Raw genomic sequence first — 16,201 nt, forward strand, 5'->3', positions numbered from 1 at the left:
GGCTAATATCACTTAATATTTTCTTTTACTATAATTTGGTATATTGCAGGGCACCAGTCATCATATGTTCACAAATGCTTCTACAATCTGATTTATATTGCAGCTATGTGAACTGTTTTAATCACTGAACTGAGAGTAAAAAGTATACAAGAAAAATTAAGCTGTTTATAATACATACTGAAGGGTATGGAATTAGCCACCTACATAGATGTATTCTGAAACTTTTCAGTCTTACCTGTTTTCTGTAGTGCTGAGCTACCACTGCAAGTACTTTTTATGCAAATAATCACACTGGTAAGTGTATTGGGTTTGCATGGCAAGGTTTTGGTAGCAGGGTGATGTCCTGGTTTTGGCTGGGATAGAGGTAATTTTCTTCCTAGTAGCTGGTATGGTGCTGTGTTTTGAATTTAGGATGAGAATACTGTTGATAACACACTGATGTCTTAGTTGTTGCTAAGCAGTGGTCAAGGACTCTTCAGCATCTGATACTGCCTTGCCAGTGAGTAAACTGGGGGGCACAAGAAGTTGTAAGGAGACACAGCCAGGACAGCTGACCCAAACAGGCCAAAGGGATATTCCATACCATATGGTGTCATGCTCAATATATAAGCTAGGGGGAGAGCTGGCTGGGGACTGCTGCTCGGGAATTGGCTGCACATCAGTCGGCAGTCGGTAAGCAATTGCGTTGTGCATCACTTGTTTTGTATATTCGAGTTATAATTATTTTGAATACAATATTTATATAATTATGATAATATAATTATTATTATAATTATTATAGATTATTATTTTCCCTTCCTTTTCTGTCCTGTTAAACTGTCTTTATCTCAACCCATAAATTTTCCTTTTTTTTTTCTTATTCTCTCCCCCATCCCACTCCAGGGGGTAGTGAGCAGATGACTGTGTGGTGTTTAGCTGCCTGCCAGGTTAAACCATGACAGGGGGCTACAGGGGTGGCTTCTGTGAGAAGCTGCTAGAAGCTTCCCCTGTGTCCGATAGAGCCAATGCCAGCCGGCTCCAAGACAGACCCACTGCTGGCCAAGGCTGAGCCCATCGGTGACAGTGGTAGTGCCTCTGGGATAACATATTTAAGAATGGGGGAAAAAAAAACAAACTGCAACTGCAGCCAAAGAGAAGAGTGAGAATATGGGAGAGAAACAACTCTGCAGACACCAAGTAGTGAACAAGGAGGGGGAGGAGGTGCTCCAGACACCAGAGCATAGATTCCCCTGCAGCCCGGGGTGAAGCCTGTGGTGAGGCAGGCTGTGCCCCCACAGCCTATGTCAGTTAACGGTGGAACAGAGATCCACCTGCAGCCCATGGAGGTCCACGGTGGAGCAGATCTCCAGCTGCAGCCCGGGGAGGACCCCACAATGGAGCAGGTGGGTGCTCCTGAAGGAAGCTGTGACCCCGTGGGAAGCTTACACTGGAGCAGGCTCCTGGCAGGACCTGTGGACCTATGGAGAGAGGAGCCCATGCTGGAGCAGGTTTTCTGGCAGGACTTGTGACCCCATGGGGGGCCCACGCTGGAGCCATCTGTTCCCAAAGGACTGCACTTCATGGAAGGGAGGGACCCATGCTGGAGCAGTTTGTGAAGAGCTGCAGCCTGTGGGAAGGACTCATTTTAGAGTTCATGGAAGACTGCAAGAGGCTCCACAGTGGAGCAGGAGAGGAGTGTGAGGAGTCCTCCCCCTGAAGAGGAAGGAGCAGCAGAGACAATCTGTGATGAGCTGACCATAACCCCCATTCCCCATGCCCCTGTGCTGCTAGTGAGAAAATCAGGAGTAAAGTTAAGCCCAGGAAGAAGGGAGGGGTGGGAGAAGGTGTTTTAAGATTTGGTTTTATTTCTCATTATCCTACTCTGATTTGATTGGTAATAAATTAAACTAATTTCCCCGAGCCGAGTCTGTTTTGCCCATGGCAGTAACTGCTGAGTGATCTCCCTGTCCTTATCTCAAGCCATGAGCCTTTCGTTTTATTTTCTCTCCCCTGTCCAGCTGAGGAGGGGAGTGATAGAGCAGCTTTGGTGGGCACCTGGCATCCAGCCAGGGTCAACCCACCACAGTAAGCCGCATTATACTGCTTGCTAACACAGGCATTTGTTTGGCATTGTTACTGCATGTTATCAGTTCAGCATTTAATTATGCTGTAGTAGTAAAATCAGTTGGCTCACATGAGACACCATCAAGAAGGGCTTATTTTGGCTCAGCTAACTGAAAAAAAATAAACTCTTTGCATTAGGCATCAGCAACTATGGACATTTTAGAGTACTAGAATAGCATAGAGAGGTCTTTATGTGGTAAGATACATACTGATGTGGGAGAAAACGGTTGTGTGGAATTGTTGTGAAGGAAATATATGGTAGAACAGCAGTGTGATCTGTGAGTTAATTTTGATGGTAAACTATCTGCATTTTTTAATATTCCTCTAAATAGCATTTACTACATGCCACAAAATGTATATTCATCACCTTGAGTCTTAATTTAAAATATTAGTGGGTCTGAAAGGGAAAAAATGGAATAGTGTAGATTCAAAACAGTAGCAGTGTTATGAGAAAATGCAGCATTTATACGGTAAGAGTCATATTGCTTAGAACTTTTAAGAATGCCTTTTTAGGATTTGAATGATAGAATAGAAAATCTGTGTATATTTACAAACTATACTATGGATTACATAGGTTAATATGCTATACTATATATTACTAGTAATATATGACTATACTATACATTAGTAGGCTATAATGTTATGAATTTTCAACAAATGTATAAGGATTTACAATTCTTTTTTTCACCCTCCCTACCTCCCCCAGTAGGAGACTTCAAAAGTTTCACAATGAGTATCTTGAAGAATTGACACAGGTACTTTCTTTTACAGTTGATTTTGCTGCTTTTGTTGGCATTCATTCCATTGCCACTTACTGGTGGGGAAAATCACACATCCAGCCTTCAGTCCACATCTTAATCATCTGATTATTTTCAAAAAGTGAAGCTTTCTTGAGGATTTTCTCCAGGTTTCTATTGTGCTCAGGCAATGAAGCAGCACGCTTCAGTGTTAGTCTCTCAAAATAATTTCCACTTGGGTTAATTATGAGGATGGGTTTCTGGATGAATCCGTGAATCTTCTCAACTGGCAGTTAGGCTTGTATGTCATAAATAAATGCATATCACAACGTATGTTTAAGTCATATCATACTGAGTCCACTCTTCCTCAGGCTTTCTATAGGGGAGCTATTCCTTCAGTGACTTCAGTAATGTAATGCTTCTACGTAATAGTTTTTACTTGTTTGATAGAAGCATAATAGAGATAATGGAACACATATGGAAATCAACTTCCCTTTCTCCCTTTTTTCACTGCAGAGTTTTATGGCCTGTACAGATTTCTCCTTATCTTCCTGTTATTTGTTCGGGTGGTGGAGGTACATCAAGAAGTTAATCTCTGTGTTAGCCTATCTGAACCTAAACTTCAGGTCTGTTAAAAATCTAGTTCTTAATTGACCTTAGAAATTGAATTTTCTTCTTAGGAAACACCTCTGCTTGTATATATTCTCTTCAGTCTTGTAGTTTAGTTGCTGTTGATGTGGAGCTTTATGAACTGAGTGTAAGGAAAGTAAAATATTTTTAATCTGGGTAGTTAGTTAAAACTGAATTAATTTGGGCTTGTTAGCTGTTGATTTTGAATTGGGTTTTCTCAGATGTCATTTTGTTTTAGCTGTTATTTTGCTTTGTATTATACTGATTGCATGGTATGGCAATGAGATTTTACAGAATAACACTGTCCTCAGCTTGTCTTTCTCACTGTTTTAGGACCTAGGTGCAAGCACTGTCTCTGGGAGTTGTACTGCAAGGTAGTCTGAGTACACACAGTGTGGGTCATCTCTTCTCCATCGTATGGTTGTGTGTAACAGAACTTGAATTGCATAAATAGTTATACATGTGGATGAAATAAGTTAGTTTATAGAAAATTTGATTGCTGTTAGGCTTCTGGTTTAATCTTCTAATTCCGCAATGTGGCTGTCCTTGGAGATTGTGAAAAGTTGCACATACTTTTCACTGTCTGACAGAATATTCAGTGGGTGGCTGTATCCTAGGCAGGAAAAGAAGGTACAACCGCTGTCTTGCTAAGATGCTTCCTAACTTTTCAGACACACTGTAAAGCACATTTACTAGTGCACATACCCTGTCCAGTTTGCAAATTTTTCAAAATCCTTTCTATAACAGAAATAAAATTTGTATTGAATTGTTCTTTCTCATTTGGAAAAAAAAACAAACAATAACTTAAGATGTCACTTAGATTTAGTTGTCTCACTTGTTTTTGCCACAGTGTCATAATACAATTCAGGAATAATGTTGAATTTTTAAGCATTAAGTCGTTTTTTTTTCAGAAAGCAGAAAAAATAGTACGGTCTTTCTAAATAATTCATTCTTTAACCTTTCTCAATGATAGACTTAGTTTTCAGATTTTGATTATAGGTTACCAACTGTTTTCTTATCCCTGGCATTAAAATCATGTTTCGGATAAGAGTCAGCCCTTCTAAAACTAAATGTGTTGGAAAATTCCCCATCACCTTCCACAGGACAGATTTATGTTCATGGTCATCAATAGTTTCTGGTGTACTTGGCTTCCTCCTTATTAACTACTCTTAGTATTTGTTGCAGTGCTTCACTAACTTTTTAACTTACTCAAGACTTAAAAATAACCTTACAGATCTCAAAAAGAAGATGCATAGATGAGCTTTTGCTGTAAGATTTCCCATTTTGTTTTGATTGTCTTCAATGAGATTTGTTTGGCTAGATTCTGTACAAAATAGATGGTTACTGAAAACAGCAATTAGGCATTCTTACTAACTAAAGTTGACGCCTGGACTGCAACCTGCATATAAAATAGTCTTATATTGTGCTTTTGGTGAGGAGTGAGTTAGCTGACCCCACACTGCCTACATCTTACCTTAGCCATACCACCATGTACTACTGATTTGTCTCTTGGTTGTTGTCTAACTAGTAGCCTTGTAACTGTATCCTTTTAAAGTAACATTGAATATGAGTTTGCTTCTGAGAATGGAAGTACATTTTTAAACTCTAATGTGTTGAACAGTTAAGAAGCAGGAGCAGTAATACCATTTCTCTGCCATCACCTGAAATCTATTCATAATCATATTCATATCTATTCATAAACACAGCATGTTGTTATTTGTCCTGTTTAACTGTAGTATACTTGCAGTGTTGCCTTTCTGTAGTGTTAGAGGGGAAGTTTCACAGCTGCCTATGTACCTGCTGGGTTGAGAAACCCAAAGGAGAACAGGATAGAAGCTTGACTGTGTCTACTGGAGGACATTATGAATGTTTGTATTATCATAGCAATTAGGACATTTCTCGTGGAGCAGGGTACCATTACAGAAGGGAACATCATGTGTTTGTACAGCCCTACCAAAGATGTGTATCTCCCACCTACAGGAAGAAAAGAGTCACACAGTTAGATATAGTTTTCTTCTTATTCGGTGTCTAAACCACATTACAGTATTTTCCATGTTGGTCTAAGCTGAATCAGTGAGCAGTGCCCCTTAGAGAATATACATCTTACAAAGATCGCCGGCATATGATACACTTTGAAGCTAATAGGATTTGTCGAGAGAGGCAACAACTCCACACTTGAAGAGAATACATATTATGAACTAGTCAGTAAGATAATTATGGACAATGTCTACCTTACCTTGCCCAGATGGTACGAACAGAGCATACCCAGATAAAATAATTTGCCTCAATGCAATGATTCCTTGACTCTTAAAAATGTATTGAGCCTTTCGACTAAAATGATTAAAACTCTTGGTTTGATGTAGCCATCAACATTCTGTAACAAAGCACCAGTATATTATTACTGAAGCAAACCATTTTCTTACTATCTCTTATTTCCAATGACTAGGTTTTAAAATCTGTTAGCATTGGGACTACTCTGAAACCAGTTTGATTTTACAAAAATTGAAAGTTTTTACATAGAAGATACCTCCAAGTTGGTAACAATAATAGCTGGGAGTACCAACTTGAGCAAAGCTGCTAACTTGCAAAGCAATCAAATCTTGTTTTAATTTTTTCTAGAGTTTCTTGGAGGCAGAAGACAAAGAGAGTCTCTCCACCTGTGCTCGACAGGCACCGTACCTATCAAGAGCGCTGTCTCCTTATGGCAAGCATGGCTTAGGTTGTGCCAGTCCAGTAAAATATGCCAGAAAAAATTCTCGGAACGCATCTAACTCAAACTCAAGTGTCAGTGCATCAAGTACACCAAGAAAACGCTCTGGACTTTCCTGCAGTTGCTCCACTGAGAGTTTTGTGAGCATTAGTCACTCCCAGAGGTGTCAAGGGAGCAACTCCAAAGTATGCAGTGGGGATCTTCTAAACACGCACTCTGAATTCTTTACTGATAGACGAAAACCTTTTACTCCACGCACCTTAATATCAGATGCTAAATCTTTCCTGTCAGAGTACAGGTATTACACTCCTGCTCGAAGGAAAAGGAAAAATCACTGCAAGCAGCATGTGGAAGCTCAAACGCAGACTGATGTGATCAGGTACAGAGATTAAAACTTTATTTTGAACCTATGGAATTTAGATGTTATTATAGCAGTATCTTCATAAAAGCAACATGTTTTGCTCTCATTTACTTTTGTATAAAACCAGAATAATTATTGTGGAATAATTCTGTCTATGCCTTAGTAAAAGCTAGAAGAGAATGGGATTTTCATTTTTTCACTGGCATATTTTGTTGTCTTCTCTTGGGAGCAACTGGTTTCATCTATACAAATTGGATACAAACTGCCACTAAATCCAGACTGTGGGATCTCACCTCTGCTGGGGGTAGTCATTCTCTCTATCTTTTCTTTGCTCTCTCTGGTGTATAGTTGTGCTTTCTGTCTTCTAAAGAATTAACCACTATAAGATGCAAGTAGTTCCCCACTGTTGCCCCTATAGTCGATCCCCTTTTTTTTTTTTTAAGAAGTCTTGAATGCAGCACTTGTCTTCTTATTATTTTAATTTAAAAGCCTTCAGATGTATGCTATATGAAATATTTTATACAAAATTAATGTCCTTCTCTTGCATTGAACTCCTCCTTAAACAGTTTTGATTTAGCTTTGTTCTTACTGATACTACCTCATAGAGAAACTTTTTCTCTTTTGTGTCCTCAGTGCCTGCATGTCTAACTCTCCTTTTTATTTTTTTTTTTTTTTTTTTTTCCCTGTCCTAGAACGAAGTAGGAATTTCATAAGGCTGGAATTATGATAGTTTCAGCTCCATATTGCAACTGTTGATTTTCTGGATGTGGGTCACGTGTTTTCCTCATGCACTTTTAATATGTAGGATCATCTCCATTCTCAATTCTGAACAATTATTTTGGATCACCTATGTATGACTGTTGTGATCCTTCAAAATGAACTATAACTTAGTTTTACTATGTGAGTGGAAGTTTGGCAGAAATTTTCTAAACTGTCAGAGACATCTTAGTACTAGGTCCTGTTCAGATTGATGGGAAGTTTTCACTGTGGCACTGGTATCCTCATCCTGCATATTTTGAAGGTAGACTTCTTGGAAATCTAATACATCTCTAAATTTTGTAGCTTTCCATCTGCAGACAAAGTGTCTGAGAGAAAAGATGTGACTGAACAGCAGAAGATCACATTGAAGGTAATACATCTATCAGTCATTTGGGTACTCTTACTACACCCTTCACCATAATTTTGGATATATACTTCGTCTCTGCCACAGCAGTATACAACTGATTTAAGTTTCATTTTCTTCACTGTCATAAGATTAATTACTTCGGTAGAGGAGAGAGAGTTTCAGAAGAATGAGTGGAAACAATAAGAAAAAATATTGAGGCATGTGAAGAGATCTTAGGATATTAGAAAATTTTAATTTTTTCTTCCTTCAACAGTTTTTACAAGTGCACTATCATGTAAATATTTGTTAAGGACATAGATAATTGGTACATGATTTTTCAGCAGAAGAAGGTACCTTTTTTGCAAGGATTTTTTTTTTTCTTCATTTTTGCATTGGACAACATATTCCAAAAAGACCTCAATAGAACAACTGGAACTAAGGAATCCCTTCCTCTATGAGGAAGCACCCAAACCAGCGGGTGGTGAAGTTTTCCTTGATACTGTTTGCTTTCTGTCTTGCTGAATGTATCTGGAATGCTTTAATGAAAAATCACACCACTTCAAATTCTACCAGCTCCTAGTATTTTTTTGTCATAGTCACAGAAATGTTTGCATCCATCATTTTGATTTCAAATGCTAGGTGTTTGTGACAGTTGAACTTAATTTTTTGATTATTTGATCTTTCAGAAATTGCCTTTGTGGGTGGTGGTTTAAGATTATTACATTTTAAAGATGAAATGGAATACCAGCATCTTTGGGAGGCAGAGGGAAGCAGGAAAAAGACCTGAAATATTTCTTAAGACTTCAAATCTGAAGTTATTTTGTCTTAATTTGTACTAATATTTGGATGGAAGAGTTTGATCAGAAGTTAGGTTCTTACTTTGTGCTTTATCTTGTAGCCACTATACAGACAAGTCCTTAAACAGCCTGCCCTGTCAAACATAAGTACTTGAATAACTGTGGACTTTCTTCCTGAATTAAGGCTACAGGGTCAGACTTGTCATGTCTCTAGCTTAATAGGGCAAATAATTATGCTTTACTCATTGGAGAAGAGGGATGAGAAAGAATATATATTTATAGCTTTACTGAAAATAGAGGAGAGACCACCTGAATTAATCTGCAGCTGACCTTGTTAAGAAAAGGTTAAATGGTTATTCTGAAGGTTTCACTCTAGTTCCATGAAGAACTTCTGATTTAATTTTCAGACTGTCTTATCTCACTTATTCATTGGCTGTTGTAAAAGTGACAACAGTAAGTCATGTAGCTTTACAGTGGCACTTTCAGATTATTATCATTTAAAATGCAGGTAGTTAGAAACTTCACCTTCCGTCAGTTTTGTGCAAGCAGCTCAAGAGATGTGATTTAGAGTGCTGGTTCCTGGTTTTGCATACCAAATTTTACTCCTGTTGGTGACATTGATCCCCTCTAGCTTTTAGAGAATTCATCTTTGACATACGTGGCAGGGGAGAAATGTTTCACATTTCATGTTGCCCCTGACTAAAATTTTGGATCTCAAAGCTGATTACCCTTTACTGCCATATGTCTCACTTTACCCAAATGTTCTGAGAAAATACATAAAATTTGTAGGGCTGCTTAATCACAGATAGTTATGAAGTGCATTTTAATGGTAAAATTTGCTCTGTATTTGCACTGATAGTAAAGATTTTCTCTGTGTGTTGTAGGCTGAAGATAGAAGATATACTGTGGCGGAGCCTGAGAGAGGAATAGCTGCTTTTCCATACTCCTTCCTAAGGTGCCTGATTTACAGCAGAAAGGAGTATTTGAAGCATTCCTTTCTGCTTTCTGTACAGCTGCTTCTTAGGCCATAAGCCTTCACTACCATTTCTCTTTATAAGTCTCCTCACAGGACTTTTGTTTGGTTGGGTTTTTTACATCAATGGCCTTTCCCAACTTCAAAATTCATTACTTTCTTATGATAAAGTTCTACTAGGAAACCAATTAAGAAAGAGAGCTCTGAAATATGTGAGTATTTTTGTCAGGATTAAGAATGATGACGCATTAATACAACTGTTAGTTCTGTACATCCAAGCATACACCTGAGCTTACAGACTATGTATTTCTTATACAGTACTACAACTAAATACTGGATTGGTATTCCAATTGATATTTTCTTTAAGGAAAAAAGGTCTCCAGGCATCCAGACTTTTGAATCTCTGATCTGCAAGGATTGCAGACCAGAGGCATTTCCCACATCTTCTTCTGAAAATGTAACACTGAGATTTAGAATATTGTCTACAATACAATAACAGTGTTGGAAATCAGGCCAGAACCCAAGGGCTCCCAGCTGATTCTCCTCATTGCTGACCTAAGTATCATGCATGACTTGCTGATTTGCTCTCTGGCCTTTTCATACAAAGGCATTTTTACCTGAGGGAAAAAAAAAGCACTCTTTATGGATAGTGGAGGTCTGTATAGCATCTGAGATCCTTTGAGGAATTAGAGTAGTGCATCTAGTTAGGTGTTACAATACTCTTGAACCATAGTCTTTCAGGCTTCAATGTAAACAGTGGATTTTGCTATTGGAGCAGGGTTTGGGGGTGTTCTGATGGGTTTTTTCCAAGAGGAAGTGGGATAATGGTACAGCATGGCCCCAGAAGAAAATGAGATGCAAGGTAGTAAAAAGGGGTTTTAGTATGTTGCTCTCCTTCTTACCCTCTGATTTTCTGATTAGAGACACATCAACGTATTCTCATCAGTCTTCAGCAAGGAGGACTATCAAGGCTGAGTAAGTATGCTTAAACCATTTTTCTGTAAGTTTGCAACGTTAAACTAGAAACTCTTCCTCAAAACTGATGAACTTGAAACAGTAAACGAGGACTCAGAATAAACTTGTTCACAATTTATAGTAGAATTGACGTGACTATGAATTGTTGTATAATACTTAAAAATTTCCAGGTGAATCTAAATGTGAAGAAAATTCATTATAACTTTGGAAGAAAGATAGACTTCTCTTCTTGTCTAGTGGCTATACTTCAAATATTTCTTTTTTTTTTTTTGTCTGTAATCTCTGAAGCAAATGTTGGCAAAATAAAATATCAAGTTGAAGGGCATTCTTACCACATACCTGCTCTGAAATTTGATGAGAATTGGAAGAGGTTTGCGTTATATTCAGAAACACTGAACTGGGTGACCTTGAGAAAGCCATTTAATTCTCTGTGCTTTAGGACAGGCTTGTTCTTGGCTAACTTTAAGGATGTAATATAGGTATCAAAGATCAGCTATAGATATCTTTCTTGACTATAGAGGAAACCAAAATTACAATCTTCAGGCTGGATGAAAAATTTTACATAATGAAAGTCATGCAAGATGTATCCCATTTTTTATTTTCTGTTTATTAAGACTGAAGGATGGTTTGATAGAGCTTGACGGGATACTTTGGGATATTTAGAAAGATGCTATGCAAGAGAAACAGCACTGAAATATTTTCTTCTGGGGTTTTCTTTCTTTTTTTCCAAATGGAACTCCAAACTGGGAGAGTCTCCCATTTAGAGCAACTGGTATCAAGAAGATATAAATTTGACCAAAGAGATGAAAGCCACATCTCACACTAACAGGGATTTTGTACATCAAAGAGTTGTTGTTTGAAAGAAATGGAGGCTGTCAAATAAGCACTTAGATTTTTCTGAGCTTCCATTGAGGACTAGCAATTTTCAGCTGTAGTCAGATTCTCCAGAAGCAACTTTGGAAGCCTTTACTCAGAGCGTCAAACTGAAAATTTACACTTTCTTCCCAGTTAGCACCCCTTTCTTCTTGAGTGCAAAGCAGGTTCTGAATGCTTTCCAAGATTTGCTGATTCCCCACTCAGAATATCTCTGCTAATTTATACCACAACAGAAAGTTAGCATAGACACAAAGCACCATAGTGACCTTTTTAACAGTCTGATACTTTACACAGGTTTTTTTATTATTATTCAAATTGAATGAAAGGCTTACTTTGTCCTGATAGAATTACATTTTTGAAAAATAGCAGCTGGTGTCAAGAACTGTACAATCTTCTTTATGGGAAATGCCATTAAGGTGATTGGACCTACTGCACTGTGTAATAGGTGTCTCTATTTTAAAATATTTTCTGTTCTACCTGCAGAGAAGAAGAGATTTTATATTTAGCTTTCATTGAAGATGTAACAAATGAAATTCTTAGCCTCGGGCTGTTTTCTAACAGGTAGGTTAGGATTGTTTTGAAATTTGTAATGCTGTGTCAGAAACACATGGACTCTGTAAGAAAGGGAAGTAGTGTTTAGCAATCATTTCTTTGCCTTTAGGAGTATCTAGATACACAGTTACCTGTTGCTTTTGTTTTGTTTCCTTTTCTTTTTTGCTTTATGTAAGAAAGGGGAACTAGGAAAGACCTGTGAGTCATCTACTTTGATCTGCTGCTATACCATGAGGTAAAGTCTCTGTTAGAAACTGACCTGGAACCCTAGGTGGAGTAATGCTGAGAAGAAATAATTTTACTCTGCAACAGCTGTTTTGCTAAATAAACCAAGTTACTAATCTTTCACACAGTAGATCCTCCATCTCTCTTCTGTCCTTGTTCCTGCTCCAGTTATGATTTCTATCTTCAACATGAGTTGTCAGGATTACATACTGTTTCAGATAAGGGTTCACCAGTTGCTAAATCAGATTTTTTCAATAATTAAACACTGAGTTATGATACAATTAATGTATTTGAGTAGTACTCCCAAATTCTTTTCCATACCAGTTCTTTCTGATAAAGAACTCTCAGTTTATAGTAAAAAAAAAACCCCTGCAGTATTTCTGATACAGAATTTTTACCCATTTTTGTAATTCCATTTTCAAGGCAGTCTAATTTCAGCATAATATTCTGATCTTCCCCTTGGTTGATAATGTTCCAGCTGTTTTTCTGTTCTGTGCACTCATTTTTTTTTCATGTCAAGGCTATCAGTGAAAATGTTAAACACACTAAATCAAAAAATTAATCTTTGAGAAATTTCAAGAGCAGTCTCCCTCTGTAAAAAAGAACCAATAATGTTGTCTTCTCTCAAAACCCTTCTTGTACTAAGTTTTTTTTTCTTTTTTTAATAATTTCTCATGTAAGCTAGATTAAATTTACTCAACTTTCTGGAAATCTATTCCAGTGACTGTGTACCTTAGTTGTCACAGAACACTTCCTCTGTGCTGAAATTTTTTCTCATCCTGCTTAAGAATGGAAGAGAGTTCTCATGACTGAGAACATCTGTGGATTTTTTTCTGAAGCTGGATTTTATTCCTTCACTTTATTTACACTTGTGCATATCAGCCACTATGGTGCACCTAAGAGATTTTGGATACTTCAGCATGTCAGTAGAACCACCACTGGATTGTTGGTTTCTCCCACCACATAGACTCAACAGGCAAAACACACCTGGAGTTGTGCTACCAATCACCTCATGGTTATCATCTGCTGCCCAAAGCTGGCTCTGCTTGCTGAGCACGTGTCCAGGGGGATACTGACTTGGGGTAGCCCTCTTTGTGACAAAGCATAATTGAAACAATCTTAGGATCACAGAATCATTTAGGTTGGAAAAGACCTTTAAGATCATCGAGTCCAACCATTAACGTAGCACTATCAAGTCCACCACTAAACCATGTCCCTAAGCACCACATCTATATGATTTTTAAATACCTCTGGGAATGGTGACTCAACCACTTCCCTGGGCAGCCTGTTCCAATGCTTGACAACCCCTTCTCCGTTGAGGAATTTTTCCTAATATCTAGTCTAAACCTCCCCTGATGCAACTTAAGGCCATTTCCTCTTGTCCTATCACTTGTTACCTGGGAGAAGAGACGGATACCCACCTCCCTACAACCTCCTTTCAGGTAGTTGTAGAGAGCCTCCTTTTCTCCAGGCTAAACAACCCCAGTTCTCTCAGCTGCTCCTCACAAGACTTGTGCTCTAGATCCTTCACCAGCTTCACTGCCCTTCTCTGGACGCACTCCAGCACCTCAATGTCTGTCTTGTAGTGAGGGGCCCAAAACTGAAGACAGTATTTGAGGTGCAGCCTCACCAGTGCCAAGTACAGGGGAATTATCACTTCCCTCGTCCTGCTGGCCACGCTATTCCTGATACAAGCCAGGATGCTATTGGCCTTCTTGGCCATCTGGGCACACTGCTGGCTCCTATTCAGCCAGCGGTCGACCAGCACTCCCAGGGCCTTTTCCACCAGGCAGAAATTTTAGTGGTCCCATCCAGCCAAGAAATGAAAATGAAAAGCCAAAGTACTTAATTTATGTAGATATGTTAAAAGTTGGTTTTCTCCCTGTGAATTCATTTAATTGTTCATTTGTAGAGTTCTGGAACAACTGTTTGAGTGTCACATACAAGAAAATAAGAACCGTTTGGATGAGGTAGGTGCTGCCTCTATAATATTCTCCCTCTCTGCATATGCCTTCAGCAATGTTTCCAAAGTACAGTGGAAATGCACTGGTATACTTGCAGGTAAAGGTAACCGGGATGCTCCGTAGGGAGCATCTCTCTCCATAAATGAGATTTACAGAGTCATGAATCATGGTAGATCAGGAGTCATGGCACAGTCACAAAAAAGGGACGATAGTCAACTCAGTTTGGTTACCCTTGCTGTATAATTTAGTCACTTGATTACAAGCAGCCTCCCTTTCCTTATGTCAGGACTAAGCCCTGGGTTCTGGGCAGATAGGTGCCACGGGGCTGGAGAAGTGTCACCCCTTTCTTCCTTCACCCCCTAGAGCAAAATGCGTCACTTCTTGGATGTACTGAAAGCAGACCTCGGCTGCAGCTCGGGCAGCAGTGCGGAGCAAATCCATGCGGGCTGGGAAGCCTCTGACTCACTCGATTTGCAAGAGTTTGATATGATGGAAGAGCATAAGTTTACCAGTAAAAGTCAGAGGCAAAGAAAAGCTACAAAAAGTGAAGAATTCTTTGGGACCATGGACTTATTAAAGGAACCAAACAAATGTGAATCACCAGTATGCAGAGATTCAAAGGAGACACAGAGCAAGGATGACTTTTCAGATGTCACTGAAATGATGAATGCTAGGCCAGGGTCTGATTCTTGTGTGAAATCTGAAGAAGACCCAGACACTTCACCCTCATGTGAGGCAACTTTAAACTTGATTGCTTGTGACAGTGTTTTGGAAGCCAACAAGGAACTTGATGATCTTGAGGAAAGCTTTGCAGAGGCCCTTCATATCTCACATGACTCTTCATAATAGTAGCCAAAACTTAGCTGTTAAAATAGGGATAGAGCTAGTTCTGTGGAGAATGGCCATTTGTTAAATAGTAGTAAATTATTTGTTTTATTTTCAGTTTATTTCTGTTTAAATACTGCAAAAATCTCTAGCAGGATATTGTTAATTGGGCATTAATTAATCGCTGTATTAATGTAGACTCTAAAGGGTAAAGTGTCAGTTATCAAAAACTTTGTATATTTTGTCTATAATTGTATAACTCAGAACTAATTTTTGAGAATATTAAAAGCAGATGTATATTTTTAGAAAGCTGTAATAGTTATGAAATATTTATTGTTTTTTTCTTTATAATAAATTAATTCATTGCTAGTGCAGTTGTGGTCCTGCTATAGAGATCCAAAATTTTGTAGTCTGCAAGAATTCAACTTATCCACATGAAAACATGGATTGCTACATACCTGCAGAGCAGAGATGGAACTGTTTGCCCATCCTGGAAGAGGGCATTTTTTGATGTTAAATTTCACTGAGGCACAAAGTTTTATAATCAACTCTTTCCTTTTACAGTAACTGTAGAACATAAGAAACATACCTTTTCCTTGCATTACCTAGGCTGTAATAAGGAGTGAGAGTGGACAGGCAACTTTCTGAACATAAGAATTTCTTCTGATGATAAATGATCATTTCTTCTTCAGCTCTCAACCATGAACTCAATTGTCTTATTCTTTGTACCAACAGGTATAAAGAGCCATTTTGCAGTATGAGCTGCTCTCAGTCTTTGCCTAACCTCCTGTCAGCTTTCTGGCCTGAAAAGGATAGTTATCTCTAGCTACTGCATATGGCAGCTCTTGAGCTGTTTAATACGCAGCTCTTTTGTTTGTTTGTTTTATATGCAGCTCTTGAGCTGTTTAATCCTAGTTGTCCATGATTCAGCTGATATTTCTGGAAAGTGAAGACTGCAACAATTTTCAAACTGCTCAACACTCACTGAAATACATGGCTTAATTTTTTGCATTAATGACAACCTTAGCATAGCATTCTGCATTGAGGTTTGGTTTTGAAAAAAAGATTGAGTTGGGTACTGATTGATGACTAGGACTAAGTAGAAGACACATCAAGCACCTTGTACAGCAAATGGAGAAAAAGTGGTCTATTTTATGATTAAATTGAAGTTAGCGCATGCATTGCACAAAATCAGCCCAAATTTCTTTGTCTAATCAGAGTGCCGCTATTACCTGGCATTCACGTTACTGCAGAATGAGCTCAACAGAGTCTGAGGAAGTGCCAGGAAGTTATACTATATTGCTGAAGGTGAGGAACTGTAAGAAGCCTTAGGAACTGGATAAAGCCTGTCCCCACATACCTCTTAGG

At 38.5% G+C, this 16,201-nt stretch overlaps 1 protein-coding gene across 1 annotated transcript in view; it reads left to right on the plus strand.

Moving 5' to 3' along the window:
• Positions 1–15,207, plus strand: part of SPATA7 (spermatogenesis associated 7) — a 44,444-nt gene extending 29,237 nt beyond the window's left edge. Inside the window, exons 6-12 of the mRNA XM_074868557.1 lie at positions 6,090–6,559; positions 7,604–7,670; positions 9,328–9,398; positions 10,338–10,391; positions 11,751–11,828; positions 13,957–14,014; positions 14,372–15,207. Coding sequence (XP_074724658.1) covers positions 6,090–6,559; positions 7,604–7,670; positions 9,328–9,398; positions 10,338–10,391; positions 11,751–11,828; positions 13,957–14,014; positions 14,372–14,854 — 1,281 coding nt within the window. The 3' untranslated portion in view covers positions 14,855–15,207. The remainder of the gene's footprint in view (positions 1–6,089; positions 6,560–7,603; positions 7,671–9,327; positions 9,399–10,337; positions 10,392–11,750; positions 11,829–13,956; positions 14,015–14,371) is intronic.
• Positions 15,208–16,201: the final 994 nt, after the last annotated feature.

This window comes from Strix uralensis, chromosome 4 (genome assembly GCF_047716275.1).
Source record: "Strix uralensis isolate ZFMK-TIS-50842 chromosome 4, bStrUra1, whole genome shotgun sequence".
NCBI lineage: Eukaryota > Metazoa > Chordata > Aves > Strigiformes > Strigidae > Strix > Strix uralensis.